General features: G+C 26.3%; 3 protein-coding genes across 3 annotated transcripts in view; 1 reads left to right on the forward strand and 2 right to left on the reverse strand.

Moving 5' to 3' along the window:
• Nucleotides 1-5,460, reverse strand: part of LOC111625819 (actin-interacting protein 1-like) — a 42,913-nt gene extending 37,453 nt beyond the window's left edge. The window contains exon 1 of the mRNA XM_023369054.1: nucleotides 5,360-5,460. Coding sequence (XP_023224822.1) covers nucleotides 5,360-5,375 — 16 coding nt within the window. The 5' untranslated portion in view covers nucleotides 5,376-5,460. The remainder of the gene's footprint in view (nucleotides 1-5,359) is intronic.
• Nucleotides 5,461-10,727: 5,267 nt separating this feature from the next.
• The window catches only part of LOC111625810 (E3 ubiquitin-protein ligase SH3RF1-like), a 98,675-nt gene continuing 88,665 nt past the window's right edge, over nucleotides 10,728-20,737 (forward strand). Inside the window, exon 1 of the mRNA XM_023369042.1 lies at nucleotides 10,728-11,095. The gene's annotated coding sequence lies outside the window, so the exon portion shown is untranslated. The remainder of the gene's footprint in view (nucleotides 11,096-20,737) is intronic.
• The window catches only part of LOC111625808, a 7,932-nt gene continuing 4,617 nt past the window's right edge, over nucleotides 17,423-20,737 (reverse strand). Inside the window, exon 2 of the mRNA XM_023369040.1 lies at nucleotides 17,423-17,479. Within this exon, the coding sequence (XP_023224808.1) occupies nucleotides 17,423-17,479 (57 nt within the window). The remainder of the gene's footprint in view (nucleotides 17,480-20,737) is intronic.

Here is a 20,737-nt window from a genome sequence, read left to right on the forward strand (position 1 = left end):
GACTGGTTCAAGATCAGAAGAGGTACCTCCAGGGCTGTATCCTTTCACCATCACTATTCAATTTGTATGCAGAGGTGGCAATGAGGAAAGCAGATTTGAATGAGTCTAACATTGGAATGAAAATTGGAGGCAGGAACATCAATAAGCTCTGATATGCAGATGATAACACACTGGAAAGCAGATTTGAATGAGTAACATTGGAGTGAAAATTGGAGGCAGGAACATCAATAATCTCTGATATGCAGATAATACCACACTGGAAAGTCAGGAAGATCTAGAACAGCTGCTTCTGAGAGCCAAGCATAAAAGTGCAAAGGTAGGGCTGCTTCTTAACTTCAAGACGACCAAAATAATGACTACTACACAGAATACAGAAGTCAAAATAGTGATCAACAATGAAGAAGTAGTGGAAAATTTCATATTCCTTGGGTCCAAAATCAACCATAATGGCAATTGCTGTCCTGAAATCAGAAGATGGATAGCCATTGGACAAACCTCGTTGATCAGCACGAACAGCTTTCAGAAGAGCAAAGACAGCTGCCTCCAAATTAAATGCAAATTAGTTAGTGCAATTTTTCATATGATCATATATGGCTGTGAAACTTGGAATCTAAAGAAAGCGAACAGAAGGAAGATAATGTTTTCAAACTGTGGTGTTGGAGATGGCTTTTGCACATTCCATGGACAGTACATATCACCAACAAAATTGTCTTAGACAGAGTCTTAGAAATTGTCTTAGAAAATCTCACTGGAAGACCAGATAACCAAACAAATTGTCCTTTTCTGATCATATAATGAGAACCAGCTCCCTTGAGAAGGCGATTATGCTGGGGATGGTTAGCAGGAAAAGAGCATGAGGCTGACCAAGGATTCGATGGCTCAACTCAATCAAAAGTGACACCGAATTATCTATAATGGAATTGAAGGAGGCTGTGCAGGATAGAGAGGAATGAAGAGCTTTGATCCATAGAGTGACTGAGTCAGACACAACTAAACAGAAGGATAGGATAGGACCATAAATGTGGCAGAATGACTTCTTGTTACACATCACTGTTAAAATAACATTAATGTCAAATGGAAATGGTGAATTAATAGAGTTTTTCTTGCACCAAAACAGATGTGCCAAAATGTACTAGACCTGCAGTCTAACTGCCACAAAGTCTAGATATTTTGGCCAGTTTAATATACAATAATTTTTTCTGATTATTATTAATTAGCCTGGATAATCCAGAAATATTATTATTATAAAATACTTGGGTTTGAGTATGTTTAGTTATCTACAATGAGTTGTTAACAAATGAAAAAGAAGTATTTTAATACTTGAGATGGCAATTACTAAACTGAATCATCAATAACAAATATCCTCAATCTTTTAAGCAGCAAAACAGTATTTAATAATAAACATATTTGATCTTATTAAAAGCATCTTCGGTTAATAAGTTCTATTGAACATTACAAATTGAAATAAAAATGAATTAATAAGCATAAAAAAATTTTTTATGAAATGTTCTGCATTCTCTAATTAAATTCTCTGTCTTACATTCTTAACTGTTGAATTTGTAATGTTTGACAGAACTAACTTGAAAATGATCTTTTAATAAGGCTAAAAGCAATCCTCATTATTTTGCTGCTTAAAACATGAGTGTATTTGTTGCTTTATATGCAGTCATCTATTTATTATTAGGGTATAATCAGTAATTATCTTGTTTTCAATGATCATCCAGGAGATGTAAAGGTATATGATAGGATAGGTTATATCTTTCCATATATCTTGCATCTCCTGGGGTTATACAAAGAATTTATTTTAATTCTTGCAATTTTATATGGGGTATCACTGTCTTGGGTTATCTGTCAGAAATTACATTAACTGCATTCTTTGTGCCTCAAAATAGAGATTATTGTTTTTTAAATAATTAAAAATATGTGGGAATTGTCCAGAAATCAAAAATTTTTATTGCCAATTAAAATCTGTTTATGGAAAGAAAGAAATCAACTTGAGAGCAGTGTCACATATGATATCACTTCAGTTAAACCAGTCAGCACATTCTCAAATGATGTCAACAGTTTACACTTAATATGTCAGGCAATACACGAATTATATTTTATTTTCTCCCTAGATGGCAGAATGACTTTTCTGTTAATTGTGTTAATTTTTTTACAGCATGCATAAACTGAAAAGAATCATGCATTTAACAACTACTATAGCAAAATTTCTCGTATTACAATACCAGAACATGAAGCTTCCATAACATTGTTTATAATGGTGCTGACATGTTTAACAAATGAGAAAAACTGGAACTTACCACAACTAAGCAATCAATGACTGATGCTCATTGGTTAAGACCAAAGTTGATTCTTTCCTTAGACGAACTGTAGTTGATTTAAATGCCACAAAAATTGATTTGCTTATGTTGAAATAACAACAAAAACACTTTCAAGATTGACGTCGTGCCATTACAGTTGTTTATAAATGTAATTTCTGATGTCATATCATTGACAACTCACTCAGTTTAAATAATATATATATTTATTTAGACTAGTTATAAACCAGTACTGTCTAACTAACATCTATAACAGTAGTATTGCTTCTTGGTAGCAAATAATCACTAAAATGCAATTTTAATAATTATATAAATATGCAGAGATTATTCTTATAAAATTTAGCATACATTAATTACTTGAAATTTTAATATTCTTTTCAACTATTACTTATGCTAAAAAAATAAGACTTATAAGTACACAAATATCCAATTTTTCTATACTAATTTAGATAAATGTAGACAAGTTTTTAAAAATTTGACAGTCTGTTCAATAGCATTATTGTTAGTGTACATTTAGTAAGAGTTAAAAATTCAAATTTATTCTAAGCTTTATTTCAAATTATTTTTTTAACTTTCTTTATTCATATTGCTTTTATAAACTAACAAGTTTATGATTATTAAATAATAAATGCACTAAATATTGGATAATATTCAAAACACTTACACAACCAAAAATTTCAAATATATGTTCTATTCTGATATATATTTCCAAAAAAAGTTCTTTAACTTGAAGATGATTGCTAAAAGAAATTGAAAAAGTTCATTTTTCTTCAATTTTGTGTTTCATGAGCTGGATTTTTAGTTGTGTAAATGTTTACTTTATGATTATTCTTAGTAACATATATCAATAAAATTTTCTTTAGTGAATTTTAAAAATATTAGCAAGATTTTAAAGTATTTTCCAAAATTACTAACATTTCATCATAACAAATGCTACAAAAATATTTCAAACTGTAAACAGTTCTAAAGTATTAATATTATCTGTGTCTTTTTAAATGCTAAAAGTTAACATATCATTTTTGGAATGTTTAAATTAACCTCAGTTGAAAGTCTTGTTGATCAGTATATTTTATTATTGAAATTGTTAATAGAAACTAATATTATCTGTAATACTAAATTCAAATAATCACTTAATTTCCATAAAAATTATTCAAATCTTAATTTCTAAATTTGTTTCTATAAATTTTCACTATAATTTCAAACAATATCTTTAGAATTTCATACTTTTTAACTTAAATTATTGCAAAAAGTTAAAATGTAGTTATGCTTAGAATTAAATAAATAAATATTACTATTTTCAAAATTCTATTTGTTTTCCTTTCTGATATTATTTGAAAAGTCAGAAAGAATGTAAAACTAAAGATGTTAATGAACTTTTGGATGTTAGAAGTCAAAAGTAAAAAAATTAAAATATTTTTTGTTTATGTTGAGTTAAAAGTAATTTCTAATTATTAAGATTTAATTGCTGGATTAAAAAAATAAAAAAAATAAAATAAAAAAAATTATATTCAATAGATGAATATTGATATTTTGAAATATTCAATATTTGAATATTTCAAATATATAATTTGGAAGTATTGAAAAAATATAAGAAATTAACTGTATTAATAATATAGTTAATTTCTAAAATCTGAATTTCTGGAAATGATTCTTGTTGTTAAAATACAAGTAAAAATAGTTTCATGAATTAAAACTTGTTTGAAATTTCCAATTTTAAAATTAAAAATTTTTTAAATTCTTGAGATTAATTATACCAAATTATTTCACATTAAATGCTTTATCAAAAGTATTTGATGTGAAATGATATTACCCCAAACACATTATGCTTTAATCAAAAGCACAAGTCAAATTATAACCAAAATATAAACAATAATTCAAGTATTTTTAAAAGGCTAAAAACACACCTTCAAAAATATCAAGACTATTAAAACAAACTGAAATACAATACTTCATTCTATAAATTCAAAAACTTCATTAGTCACATTCAATATAGCCAGAAGCATTAAATATATATCATCAATGGAATAGCTAATTTAATACATTTGGGTAATTTATTATTTAATTCACTCAATTACAATCTACAATAGAGTAACTTATTTTTAGGTTTTTTCCAGCTGCAAAACTTAATCAGATGTGAGAATGTTATATACTAATCAAATGTTTCTCACTATTAGTATAATAAACACTTAATATAATATTGTCACACACATTACAGATCATTAATATTTAGTAATCACCATAAACAAGAATTACATGCACTGATAAATATAATTTTATTAAAATTATTAATTTAATAATGCTTTTTGAAAATTCATTCAATTCAAGTTTTCTATGTTAACATCCATATAACATATTTCAAAACAATGATAAGATAAAACTTAAAATGTTGCTTTTGTGATAAAGTTACAATATTCAACAAAACTTCCCATTTCTCAAGAAATTTAATACACAAGTTTTAACAATGGATATCATTGCATTATGCCACTTGAAACATCAATGACATTGACAACATTGAAATACTTTTTAAAATAAACCTTTTGAAACTAGCTGTTCAACTGCATTTAAGAAAATACTCTATTCAATTGATACTATGTTAATAATTAGTAAAATATGAATTTTTTAAACCAAATATCCAAACTAAGGAAGGAAAAAAAAATAAGTAGGAATAAATTTTATACAGGAATTATTCATTTGAAAATTTCCTATAGACAAAAAAGTATCAAGGAGGAAAATAAATTATTACATCCATTTTCAGTGACTTCATAAAAATCCTTAACAGGAAGACTTCTGTATAATAAAATTAAGTAAAGACAAATGTAAGAAACTTTAAGAAAATGGACACATTTGAGTCCATTTTTCTCTCCCTGAATGAATTTTACTCCAATTAGTTAACCACACCCACCAACAAATGACATTATGTAGATAAAAATAACAATAACGTGAAATTTGTATATATATCTTTAAATAGATAATATGTACACTATTAATTTTATTATTATTATAAATCTCAATACAAATAAACCATTCATTTACTTAACTATTCTTAAAAGACATTGTTCATCCTCCACTATATTTCTTTCCGGAAATGAAGCTGTACAATACGGAAAACATTCAGCGCCCTCTTACTTTCTATATCAAGTTACACGCGTTTTCCATTTCCTTCCATATTCATAATGGATTATTAGTTTATTCTATTATACATTGAAATATATTTTAAAACAAATTATTAAAATTAGTTATTAAAATCAGACTTCTTATAGAATAATAAATATATCTAAATAAGTATCAATATTTTATTTAAATCCAATTTGCATTAATAAATGAACTTTTTATATATTTGTAATTATTTTAACATTTATGCGAACGATAATAATAATTTTATAAATTTATATGATCTTTTTCTTCATATGTTCTTTATATTTGTTTCAAAATAATTATTTGCGTGTAACAAATTTTTAATTTTTGATATTGGAGATTTTTTTTTTTTTTACTTTTTCTGTCCTTTGGGTCTAAGAGGATCCTTTTATCGGGCCCGTCGCCGACTCGGCCAGGCCCATAATGGGGTGGCTAGATGCAGGGGCCCTTCAAATGTTGGCAATGTCACGGCAATATATACATATATTAGTGGCATGACATTCTCTTCCCCCATTTTTCCCATTCCTTATGTCCTTTCTTCACACTGCTGTATTTCTCTTAATTCGTTAGTGTTAGCAGACCTTGAAGACCATATGAAAAAAAGTGGGGTGTGGCTGTGTCGGGACACGGCCGTGTGTTTTACGTGAATACGTGTACGTTAACGGGTAATATTTTCTTTGAGCGTATTATATGTATNCCTTGTTAAGTTAGCATGGAAGAAAACACACAGAGGAAAGAAATATTAAAATTCCTGAAATGCATTCTGGGTAAAATAAAAAGTTCTTGATTGGCTAGTAATTACAGCGTCTGTAGATCTGATAATTCCTAGAAAATTCAGGTGTTTAGACCGGATATATATTGAAATAAAAGAAACAGAATAGTAGCAATGTGTAAATTACGATTCAATCTTGTGTTTCTGTACATGTGAAATGTCATTACTAAACAAAAAATAAAAAAGTTTTTTCAATAAATTTTAATTTTAAATAAATTACTCTACAAATGCAACAGTTCGTAGTCTACAATTTCTTACTAACTAAACACACTCAAGAAAACCTTTCAATATGCAGCCGTATTTATTAAAGACGTATTTACGTCAAAAATCACTTTAGTACGATTTATGTATTTCATTTTTGCAAATCACTGTGTGCAAACAGGTTTTTCTTCGGAACAATGAGTTAGTAGGTCTTTTTTATTATCAGCAAATTCAAAGACAAATATTACTAAATTTTGCTGCTAGATAACTCTATGACTACTGCACATTTTCTAATATATCAATATATACGTATATATATTTAAAAATATATACGGTGGTAAGCTAAACACTCAATTTTAGATGCCTGTTTTTCGGAAACGCTTGAGAAGTGAGTTCTATTATTTGAATAAAAAACTTTTTTGTGTTTAGGGTTGCTTTCTGATCAAGTTTCGTTCGAATCTGAGACCCAAACGTCTAGCCGTCTCCAGTGTTGTTATTTTAGTTTTATTTTTTATTTTTTGAATTTTTTGTAATATACGATTGTTGATTCCGCTTTAGATCGTTTGTTTATAAAGATAGTAACCATGATACTGCCAATATCCATGATAATTTTCCAGAATTATCTGAAATTAATTCTACAAAAGCCCAACGTTTAACAATAACGTGTTTTGCATTCCTTAACCCATCAAACAGAAAAAGAATTTTAAAGTTCCACTGCATTAGTTTTCTCAAAACAATTAAAATTAATTTTTTATGCAAAACGCGGATAAAAATATTCATTAAAAATTTTTAATCGCACCAGAATTTCTTAAATTCTTCAATTTTTCTATTTTTCAAACCCAAGAATAGTCAAGTTATAGAAGTGGATTAATAAATAACCAGCCAAAAGCAATAGCACAGAATTTAAACATTTTATTTTAACGGAAATTACCCCAAATGCTCAGACACTTATCCTTCTATGATATAAACCTACTAATGCCGGATGGCCGAGCATTANAACAATTCCTTATACATCAACCCAGATATCTATTGAGTCACGGCAGACGCATTATTACGCGTGTTACTTCTTATTATGTATTTCCAGGATGACGGTAATACCGTCGCATCTTTATAATTTAAACATCTGTCAGCCAAACTCGCTCTGTAAATTTCGCATTTCTCAGTTATGGATGACAACGTTGGCGAGCGTACTTTTTTAAGAATTTTGGCATCCTCCCATTTAACAACCGAACCATCTGCTTGCGCCATTTTGGATAATGCTGTTGTACACTTGTTTTTTTGCGACATCGTCAAAGTGGTTGAACTAAATCGTGTCTCCATACACATTCTAACATATTAGGCGAGAACATCTTAAGGGGTTTTACTGTACTATTATAAAATGACAAAAAGCTTACTTTGAGGATAGAGACAGACGAGTTTTATTTTTTATTTTTTTTAATTTTGAACGCTAATAACGAGTAAAATATTCATTAAGAGATATGACACATGTCCCTTTTATGTCTTCACCCTGTCGACCTTTAATTAAGAACCAAAATTTAATAGCATTAATGCCCCTTTATAAGCAAGTTACAGTGCCAAATTTCGTTTCTTAAACTTTACCCATTCTGAGATATTGTTTAATAATTCAAAACAGAAAATAAAGAAATTAAACAAATTAGACGCCAACACACACGCGCGCGAATTTTTTTCCTTTTATTGCCTTTTTTGGGAGATTCGGGAGGTCTCCAAACGTATAGATTTGCAAAAAAAAGAAAAAAAATAACTTGGAGTGTCAAATTTGACACGATTCCAATACTTTTCCGTTTTATATACATAACAAGTTGGTAAGTAAAAAGGAGTTGGAGTNAAAAAAAAAAAAAAAAAAAAAAAAAAAAAAAAAAAAAAAAAAAAAAAAAAAAAAAAAAAAAAAAAAAAAAAAAAAAAAAAAAAAAAAAAAAAAAAAAAAAAAAAAAAAAAAAAAAAAAAAAAAAAAAAAAAAAAAAAAAAAAAAAACTTGGAGGGTCAAATTTGATACGATTCCAATACTTTTCCGTTTTATATACATAACAAATTGGGAAGTAAAAAGGAGTCCGAGTCGGCGTATTTTTTGACGACTCCGACTCCAACTCTACAGCCCTGGTTACTTAAATAAAAAATCTTTTTAAATACTAAAGATTTATTCAGTTAAAATTCAATAATAATTTTAATCATTTTTTTTTAATTAGAAATCCAATAAATATCAATAGAATAGTAAAAATGAAATTTCTTATAAATTTGACCCTAATCTTATAATATAATCAAGATGGGTTAATCTTTGTTATCTTTAATTTTTGCTCAAGCAACACCAAGTTCATCTGCTAGTAGAATATAAATGTAAGGTCATGGAAGGTTATTTAAAAGAATAAGTTTACAGACATAGTGAAATCTCTGTATGAAGAAACTTTTATAAATTTAAACCGTTTTCCCTGTTATAACACGCAGCAAACAGATCATTCTCCAACTTAAGCCGGCTAAAAATATACTGTATTGTGGCCGTCGGCCATAGTTTTATATATATTTTTGTTAATTTTAGTTAGGCTTAGTATCTCCTCTGTTCTTTTGTATTAACTGTTCTAGAACTTTCTCCCTTAATCCCTATTCCCTCGGGTGACATCACCGATTCTGTGAAACAATGTCAAGAAGACAAAAGAAGCGATATAACCCCTGGAGAGGAGGCGAGGTGAAAGAAAAAGAGAAGCGGCTGCGATTTCGTCGAGAGAGGACGAAAACGAGTGTGGTGCTGACCGAGGGGTCGAGCAAGAAGTAAGAAACCTTGCGATAGAAAACCGAAGGAGGATCATACCCTGATCGCTTAGTGAGAGATCAGAGGTATCGGAACCTTGTAAGACGGCTGAATTATAGAGGAACGTAGGACAGTTGCAAAAAAATAGAGTTTCCCCATGTTCAAGTAACGGCAAGCGGGAAGACCACAAGACAACTTCAGAAAACGTAGACGTTCATAGGAAAGAAACAAAGGCCTGCAGTCATTAAGAATTTCAAGACGGTGAATCATCCGAGACCACGTGGCAGAAAACTCCCGAGTATTTTCTCCTTTATTCTACTACTATCCCTATCTATATTTTATTTCTCCTTCCTTAGTTTGTAAGTAGGTTAAGTTTAGCTATAAGTCGTGTGTCTGTTGCCACAATAGAGGTTTGTTTGTGTAGAAGATTATTGTATGTATACGAACCCAATAGTCTGTAAGTTGGAATCATTTTAAAGAACCTGTGTTTGATGAATAAAAAAAATTTTGTATTTTTACTCGTTTTATATGTTTCCTGTCTGCAATAATATATTGCCCTCAAACGAAACATCACAGTATATTAGAAATGCCATGTCTGAACAGTCTTGCTTTGAGAGATGTTAAAGTCCTTATTGGGGAGATCGTGGCTGAATCTGTCAATCAAACAGAAAAATACTACTATTCTAATAAAACTATATATCGTATAGACATTCCAACAAAAAGTTGGCAATTGTCAAACCAGACTAAATCACCTTTAAACCATTCAAAGGGGATAAATAGTACCCATTGCCCCCAGAGTTGCAATAAACAATTAATTTCTTACAGCTAGTAAAGCAATCTTCCTTACGACTGGCTTAAAAGTGGTTTAGTCTGGTTTGACAAGTGCCAACTTATTTTGGAAGAAATATTCATAATTTGTATTTATTTTATACTAGTTCGGTTCCTCTTTAGTCTATTGTATTGTTATTCTGTGTCTATGTCAGGGATCTGAAACTCAAACGCAGCAAAGAGCCAGTCAAATAGATATATATCAGACAGGATATTCATTATTATTCGGTAAACCAAAACACTTTAAATTAAAAACAGGCTCTAACAAAGCCCCTTTACGTAAAAAGAATTTTGAATTTTGTGTTTTAATCGCAGCAAGATTGAGTTTTAGAAAAGAAATCAAGGTCGCTTGGCCGGATACAAAGCCTTAACAGGATGCTAGCCACCAATTTGCGACTCCTTGTTTATTTTGTGAAAATTAGTAAATTACATTATAAAGAAATAATGCGTTTTTTAAAACCTTATGATCACAATGCACGCGATTTATTAAAAAAATATATATATTTTTTAACATAAATGACACTGATTTTAGTTTAATTACACTAACTTAAAATTAAAATAAAAAATGCCAACGTTTCCGACCAAAAACACGTGAGTTATTTTAACAAATAAAAAAAAAATTATAAAATAAATAAAAGATTTTCTATTGGCGGGACAATGACTAAAAAAAGAAGGACGATCCCGGAAAATCGGGACTTCTGGCAACGTTGTTGTACTAAATACACGCTATCGATATTTAAAAAAAGTTATTATTAAAAATTTTTTCGTTAGTTATTTTAAATTTCAGGTAGATCAATTTGAATTTTAATCAATAAACGAACGTAGAAAAGAAAAAAAGAAAAAAAAAAAAAAGAAAAAAGAAATTGAATAATAAGTGTCTACAATATCGATGATTATGGACGAAGAAGATGGTCGTGTGTTGCTCTTGGTGTGAAATTGTTACAAATTTCTACACGAGTATCGATGAAAGGAAAAACGAGATTTAAGTTACGTGTGAGAAACCAAATATGAATTGACCAATCGGACAATTAATAATGGGATGTTTGTAGCGTTTAGCATTGTACTACGTCACACAAAGTAAGTTTCTTTTGACACTTGCAAGATGTTTTTGACTTCCGCTCGTAATCATGTTTTACATGGAATGTTAAATCGCTTGACTCGTACAAAACCAAATGCCAAACTTATGATTCTTTTCTCACGTAAGTCGATATAAATGGCTCGTGTTTGATGTAATCTTTGTTAACATATCTTAACAAAGATTAATAAATTTAGTCTACATCTAATTATAATTATAATATCATGTGGTTTTTATTTAAAAATAATAATATCCCAAGCTGTGCTGTTGAAGATTTAGGTAAAGATGCTGTTATTGGCAGTATATTAATGTGGAATTCATTTATTTATTTATTTTCCTTTATTTAATTAGTAAAGGGGTGAAACACTGATAAACACATACACATTCTGTTATATAATGTAACTGTTAAAAATAGAGTAAAAAGTTTAAAAATATAATCAATTTTAAACCTGTTAATTAAAATTAAGTTTACGTACTTAAAATATTTTTATCTTATATTCTTAAGGTTCAAACTACGGTTGTGAAAGTTTAAAATTTTATTATTATTATCGGTATTTTATTATTTCGTTTATTATTTCGTGATTGTACCGTAACTGGAAAGTCGACATGCTTTGAATTAGCTACTTATGCTTTAACTCCCGAATATAGAATCTTGAATTTATTGGCTCGTGTGGTTTCATTGATAATAAAATTGGATTTGTGAAACTATAAAAAGATCAGATTACACTGAACTTTCTATTTGTTAGTTAAATACATTAAAATAATAATAATAATAATAATTTTGTTGTTAGCCAGATTTTATTTTACTAATGATAAGCAAATGCTTGAAATATATTTTATAAGATTGATTTGTTTCAGTATTTAATTTGAATATTAATGATATAATTTTTATATTAAGAATGTGGTTGCTGATTGATTTAAAATGTCAGAATATAAATAATTTTAAATAGTATAAAGATGTATTTAAAGACAGTTATTGTATTTATATAAAGTTGATTTCAATTGAGTCTAAATCTGATAAAAATGATTATATTTTATAAATTGAAACTGTCTTCAAATAGATTAAATGCACTCATTTCCATGAGTCATATTTTTCCTATTGATTTAGTAATTACTTTCCTATTTAAATTTTTCTCTCATTTGTTTTAAATGATCAAATCTAAAAGTTTTAAAATGTGAGATTTGAAGTCAATTTAAAATATCCATTACATTCTTTAAATCTACAATTCAAAGAATGCATTCTTATTACTTAATAAATTATTTAGCATTGATAGTTATCAATATATGATAATTATAATGTAAAAATTACAATATTCTACAGATTTCATTATCTATAACATTATGCTTTATTATTTATATAAAAAAAATCATGGTGATTTGTAAAAAAATCTATATAGACTTTTTAAAATCAATTCTGATTGGGATAATCTTTCTTTATTTTCATTGTGCTTTTAAATGTTTAAATTCTATATCTGTATATAGAATGTAGAATATCAGTTTTAAGGTATGCATTTTGAATTTGACTATTTATATGCATATCAATATTTTCAAAAAAGGAAAATCCAACAATTAAATGTAATTAATTTTTAAAAATTATTTTTCAATTTGTTGAGACAAGTTGGCATTATTTCCATTGTTATAACACAGACTAATCTTCAATTGGTCAATGATTTTGTTTGTTAATACTTTATATTTGTTGTAATTGTGATTATAATTAAATATATAGGCCACTTTGACCTTTGATTAACTTTCTTTAAATAATCCCAGATATATATATATAATTTTTTAGATTTGTATATTAAAATTCTTTTTGTGTTATGATTTAATAGTGTATTCAAATTCCTTTATTAGTTAATCGTTATTGTAAAATACTTAAAAAAAGACCTAATGAAAGTTAAAAATTTAGAGCTATGTCTGTTAGGAATAGATTAATAATTAAAAAGATGACAGAACTGTTTTATATAGTTAATATATACAGAATAATTTAATTCATTTCAAAATTGAAATGTTTTTTCTTAATCATCAATTTATTCTTTTGTAATCTTTTGACAAGATTAATGTCAATTACTAGAATGATAAGCTTGTTTCTGAACTATTAACTTGTACTGTGTACTTGATTATTAAACTGTGCATGTTCATTAGCATAAAATAGTTTAAGATAATTGCAAACTATCATTACAATTATTTAGATATGAATGTTTATTTAATATGTTTAGATTAGAATTTGATTTATAGAATATGGCAATTATTATAATTTTGAATAATATATTAATATATATGATAACTCAACAGCTCAACAGTTTGTGATTAAATGGAAATATTTAAGAATAAAATTACTGACTTCAGTTTACTAGCATTCATCCTGTGCCCTTTTATGCCTAAAGATGACCCACTAACTGGATAGAAAATGTGCAAGTTTCTCCAAAGTGTTAAAGATATATTATTTGTGCTTTACTTCAGTTATGTTGCCACAAGTCCATAAATATTGTTAATTTTACATAGTCATGATACGGTTGCATCTCATACAAGCAGTTCATATTGGATTACTGCAAGGTCACACTTGTCAATCAATATGATGTGAAAGTAATTATGTAAACGTAGCTTTTTTCAGAGTTCAGTTTATTAAAAAAAATTAAAGTATATTAACAATGGCAAATAATAAATTAACTTTTTAAAACAAGTAAGGAGCTGATATTAATGAATAAATAAAAATAAACCAACTGCTTAGTTCAGATAGCATCATTTTCATTAAAGATGTTTTCAGCCAAATATCTGACCATCCTTGGCTTAGAACAATTTGTTTAACAGATGAGAATGATATAAAATATACATAAAATTTAAGAAAAGGACACATACAACAGAAATGATATTAGAATAAATTAAAATATATAAATTATATTTTATATGATTTTTGTTCTGTTCTAGAATTCTAATACATTGCCAGAAAATTATTATAATAGAATATAATTTTTTAGATATTTTAATTTAAAATTTAACTTTTCATCTGGATAATTCAGACTTTACTCATTGCAATTTTTCCTTACAGTAATTTTTATTCTAGAAACATTATAGATAAAACAAATATTCCTAATTTAGTAATCTCTAAATAATTTAAAATATGATTACAGGATGTTTCATGAGAGTTTGGTTGGTTGCTGTGATGCACAGTAGCAAGAATGAATCTATTAGTTTGTAAAAAGTACAGGTTATATAAATTTAATAGAATAGAAGCATCTTTCAGGTTGCTACCATATACAATCTTTAAATATTCCAGAGCACCATTCGGGTAATTTATAGCTTCTGGCTTTGATTTGTGAAATAAATTATATACTTGTTATATAATTTATTTCATTGTTATTGTTATAAGTTATTCTCCTAAGTTATATATTCTGCTGCTTATGTAAAAGCGAAAAAATTTATTAATTATTATATTATATATAATTTATTTTATTTTATTATATTTATTTTTAACCCAAATCAAATTATATTTTGAATTTTTGTAGTTGTTACTGAAGTTGCTTGTTTAAAAAACTTAAAATATTTGAAGGTTAATTTTAAATATTTCCTAATGTACTATTAAAAAAGTGTTGCTAGTTTCATACAGATTTTTACTTTTATTTCTTATAGTTATACTGTAAGACAAGTATTTCTAGTTTAGACTGAGTAAAATAAATAAAGCACAAGTTTTCAAATGTTATTTTTGAATAATGAAAACAAGTTTGAAATGCTTAATGAAATTTGTAAACTTTAAACTAAATCACTCTTATTTATTATAAATTCAGTTCAATTCAAAATCATGGAATTTTCCATTCTTATAAGTTTTTTTATCAATAACAAACTACAAATTTTTTGTCTGTTTAAACATTACAAGTAAATGCTAAATTGTGTTCATATTTTTCTTGTTTTGTGTATTCCTATTCATTAATATCATTTGAATTTTATAAGAACTTTTTAAAAATAGAATTCTGAAAATGTTACCAAAAAGTCTTTAATTTTATTTGCAAATATCATAAATACTTAAATTTGTTGAAAATTTTTAAATTCAGTTTTTAAAATTACTAAAATTGATGTGAAAAACTTTTGTATGAAATATTTTGTTTTGTTGTATATTTTTAAGAGGGAAATTTTTTGTGTTTAAATTATAAAAAGGGATGACTTATTTGCAAATCCACAGCATTGTTAAAGAAAATGAAACTGGTTTGTGTTTAATCTGACACAGGAAATTGATCTGAGAAATTAATTTATTCATAAACATTATTTCATTAAACAAAATTCTTAATTTTTTTTCTATTACTGATTGTAATAAGTGTATTCACAATATTTAGTTTTATCAACAAATACTGAATATGTAAAAGATGGAATATATTCAGGGTCTTTTATCTTTGTCTGTTAGGAATAGATTAATAATTAAAAAGATGACAGAACTGTTTTATATAGTTAATATATACAGAATAATTTAATTCATTTCAAAATTGAAATGTTTTTTCTTAATCATCAATTTATTCTTTTGTAATCTTTTGACAAGATTAATGTCAATTACTAGAATGATAAGCTTGTTTCTGAACTATTAACTTGTACTGTGTACTTGATTATTAAACTGTGCATGTTCATTAGCATAAAATAGTTTAAGATAATTGCAAACTATCATTACAATTATTTAGATATGAATGTTTATTTAATATGTTTAGATTAGAATTTGATTTATAGAATATGGCAATTATTATAATTTTGAATAATATATTAATATATATGATAACTCAACAGCTCAACAGCTTGTGATTAAATGGAAATATTTAAGAATAAAATTACTGACTTCAGTTTACTAGCATTCATCCTGTGCCCTTTTATGCCTAAAGATGACCCACTAACTGGATAGAAAATGTGCAAGTTTCTCCAAAGTGTTAAAGATATATTATTTGTGCTTTACTTCAGTTATGTTGCCACAAGTCCATAAATATTGTTAATTTTACATAGTCATGATACGGTTGCATCTCATACAAGCAGTTCATATTGGATTACTGCAAGGTCACACTTGTCAATCAATATGATGTGAAAGTAATTATCTAAACCTAGCTTTTTTCAGAGTTCAGTTTATTAAAAAAAATTAAAGTATATTAACAATGGCAAATAATAAATTAACTTTTTAAAACAAGTAAGGAGCTGATATTAATGAATAAATAAAAATAAACCAACTGCTTAGTTCAGATAGCATCATTTTCATTAAAGATGTTTTCAGCCAAATATCTGACCATCCTTGGCTTAGAACAATTTGTTTAACAGATGAGAATGATATAAAATATACATAAAATTTAAGAAAAGGACACATACAACAGAAATGATATTAGAATAAATTAAAATATATAAATTATATTTTATATGATTTTTGTTCTGTTCTAGAATTCTAATACATTGCCAGAAAATTATTATAATAGAATATAATTTTTTAGATATTTTAATTTAAAATTTAACTTTTCATCTGGATAATTCAGACTTTACTCATTGCAATTTTTCCTTACAGTAATTTTTATTCTAGAAACATTATAGATAAAACAAATATTCCTAATTTAGTAATCTCTAAATAATTTAAAATATGATTACAGGATGTTTCATGAGAGTTTGGTTGGTTGCTGTGATGCACAGTAGCAAGAATGAATCTATTAGTTTGTAAAAAGTACAGGTTATATAAATTTAATAGAATAGAAGCATCTTTCAGGTTGCTACCATATACAATCTTTAAATATTCCAGAGCACCATTCGGGTAATTTATAGCTTCTGGCTTTGATTTGTGAAATAAATTATATACTTGTTATATAATTTATTTCATTGTTATTGTTATAAGTTATTCTCCTAAGTTATATATTCTGCTGCTTATGTAAAAGCGAAAAAATTTATTAATTATTATATTATATATAATTTATTTTATTTTATTATATTTATTTTTAACCCAAATCAAATTATATTTTGAATTTTTGTAGTTGTTACTGAAGTTGCTTGTTTAAAAAACTTAAAATATTTGAAGGTTAATTTTAAATATTTCCTAATGTACTATTAAAAAAGTGTTGCTAGTTTCATACAGATTTTTACTTTTATTTCTTATAGTTATACTGTAAGACAAGTATTTCTAGTTTAGACTGAGTAAAATAAATAAAGCACAAGTTTTCAAATGTTATTTTTGAATAATGAAAACAAGTTTGAAATGCTTAATGAAATTTGTAAACTTTAAACTAAATCACTCTTATTTATTATAAATTCAGTTCAATTCAAAATCATGGAATTTTCCATTCTTATAAGTTTTTTTATCAATAACAAACTACAAATTTTTTGTCTGTTTAAACATTACAAGTAAATGCTAAATTGTGTTCATATTTTTCTTGTTTTGTGTATTCCTATTCATTAATATCATTTGAATTTTATAAGAACTTTTTAAAAATAGAATTCTGAAAATGTTACCAAAAAGTCTTTAATTTTATTTGCAAATATCATAAATACTTAAATTTGTTGAAAATTTTTAAATTCAGTTTTTAAAATTACTAAAATTGATGTGAAAAACTTTTGTATGAAATATTTTGTTTTGTTGTATATTTTTAAGAGGGAAATTTTTTGTGTTTAAATTATAAAAAGGGATGACTTATTTGCAAATCCACAGCATTGTTAAAGAAAATGAAACTGGTTTGTGTTTAATCTGACACAGGAAATTGATCTGAGAAATTAATTTATTCATAAACATTATTTCATTAAACAAAATTCTTAATTTTTTTTCTATTACTGATTGTAATAAGTGTATTCACAATATTTAGTTTTATCAACAAATACTGAATATGTAAAAGATGGAATATATTCAGGGTCTTTTATCTTTATGACTTCATAAAATAAAGCTGTAAAAGATTATGAATTATTTTATTCTGTTCATAAATTTGACAAGGACAAACAAACTGAGTTATATAGGAACTAAAAATATTTTCAAATATAAACTAAATAAACATAAAAAAGATGTAAGGGAGAGGGTAAAACACATTTTTTTTTTCAATTATTAACTCTGCTAAAAAGCTAATGAAGGTTGAATTCGTTTATTGAAAAAGGCAAAAAATTGAGAATTAATCTGTAACTGAAATAATTTTAATCCAACAGAACATAACACTGCAGCTTTCATTTTAAATAAATGAAATTGCATAGCTCTATAGATTATGTCTGAGAAAAATTGTAAATCATTGATCATTTCCTTGATTATTTGATGATGATATAATTTATGTTCAAAATAAATTTAATTTTTTGTTCTACAGAATTCCATTTTTAATTGTCTTTTAAGTTTTACCTGATGATACTTTCATAAATATATTAAAAGCCATATATATTCTTCTTATCTGTTCTTATCTGTTTGTTTTATGATATATCTGATATGTTTTCCCCTCTCAGTTGAGTCCTATATGTACTCTTAACGAAGGAACAGCATTTATTTAAAGATATCTAATTAAATAAGTATTTCATTGTTTAAAGCATTTTTAAAATAAATAAAATACTCTTATCATTAATTTATTACAGACAACTTTATGTATATTGATTATGGATGGGTGGTTTAAAATCAATAAAGTCAGAAAATAAAGTATTTTCCACTGACACAAAAGCAAAAATTATATTTGGAAGTTTTATTTTGGAAGATATGCAGTGGTTACTAATAATGAGGGTATAATATTGATCAATATATTATTAATTGTTGATATTAAAATATATATTATAAAATAATTCTTAATGTAGAATGAAAATATGTCAATGAATACAGAAAACTATTTTTGGTTAAGTAATAGTTTCATTTTTATATGGAGATAAATTAGTAAAGCTAAATTTAATTTATTTTGAAATATTATTTTAACAAATAAAGTATAAGCTCTTCAACAACAACAACTCTTCAAATTGTTTTATTTGTAATTTAAATTTATTGTAAAAAGAAAGTTGAATTTAATGCAGCTACAATAATAAATTACAATTGAAAAAAATTACAAAGCTTTATACTTAATTTGTCTTTTGTAATTATAGAAATTTTCTTTTTAATCCTTGAAAGTAATTACTCAATCTAGAGAGATACTCAACACAAATTAAGAAGCCAGAAATTTAATAATGATAAGGTGTTAATAACTGTTTAATAACTATAAAAACTAAATGTTTTTGGAAGTTTTTAAATTTCCATCTTCTGATCCAACATAAAAGAATATTCTAAACATATTGTTTGAAATTTGATGTCTCTGTTAAACACAAAGAATTTTTGGCCACTGCAATTGTATGTATTTTTCAAATTCAGAATTAAGTAGCAGACTTTCTTTGTGTTTAAATGGAGACATTCAATTTCAAACATTATGTTTAGAAATGTTCATTACGTCTGATCTCAGAATGGAAGTGTAAAAATTCCAAAAATGTTTATCTTAATTGTTAAACAGTTTTCTAGCGTTTTATTTGTGTTGATTGTCTGGGGTATCAGTGTGACATTATTATCGAAAGTGCAAGTCTTGAAGCAGTGTGAATTTAAATATAAAACTGTCTTTCCAGTTAAAATAAACAGTTGTAAATGTAATTTATACTAATAGGCTATAGTCTAAATGTTAACTAATTTTAGTATTATAATGATAATTTTTTTCATTTAATTTAACTGAAAGTTGTTAGAGTAATACAATTGAACTCATTTATACATTTCTCAATTATATGTTTTTTACAATAATACATTAAATATAATTTAATTTTCCACTTCTGTTCCGTTTTTCAAATATCAATTTGTAATCAGTTTAAACACTGTTATTCTCTAGGAATTATCACATCTACAGATTCCAAAAATACTAGTCAATCAACAACTTTATTTTACCCAGATGTATTTTGGATTTACTATATTTCCCTCCTCAGTGGGCTTTCTTTCAAACAAGCTAAACGAAGCACAAACACTTTTTTGATACTATTAAATACAAATAAATGCAATAAATTTACAATTATACATCATCTAAAAATGTAAAATGTTTATCTTACACACTATTTCAATATTCCAACTGTTATTTTTTCCTATTTCCTGGTGAATGAGGTGAGAAACAACAAATGAAAGTAATGATGGCAAGGACTGTGTGAAATGTCTGTTTAAAGAAAAGAACACAAGTAATGCAATAATTTGAAGATATAATTAATTTAATGTTTTTAAGAATTTAAACAATAATGTTTTTTAAAAAATAAGAAAAAAATGACTTTATTATGGAAATAGAAAAAAATAACAGTTGGAATATTGAAATATTGTGTAAGGCAAACATTTTAAATTTTTAATGAATGTATAATTGTAAATTGTAAATTTATTGTATATATACTAGAGCAGTGGTCTGCAACCTTTCTGACCTCATGGACCACTAAACTCACAATTTTGAATTTTGCGGACCACTATCATGAATTTTTTTAAACAATACAAAATCGTAGAATAATGATCATAAAAGTTCAATTTTACTATCTAAATATATAAAATTGCTTGTCCTGACTGACTCACTCATTCATTCACTGATTCATCATCGCCCAGAGCAAACCGCTTAACCTAAAGAGGTGAAATTTGGTACACAGTTAGGGTACGTCATGGAAACGCACACTAAGAAAGGATTTTTCGAAATTCCAACGCGGGGGGGTGAGGG

This window comes from Centruroides sculpturatus, unplaced genomic scaffold (genome assembly GCF_000671375.1).
Source record: "Centruroides sculpturatus isolate CEXI.00-Female unplaced genomic scaffold, Cexi_2.0 scaffold440, whole genome shotgun sequence".
Taxonomy (NCBI): domain Eukaryota; kingdom Metazoa; phylum Arthropoda; class Arachnida; order Scorpiones; family Buthidae; genus Centruroides; species Centruroides sculpturatus.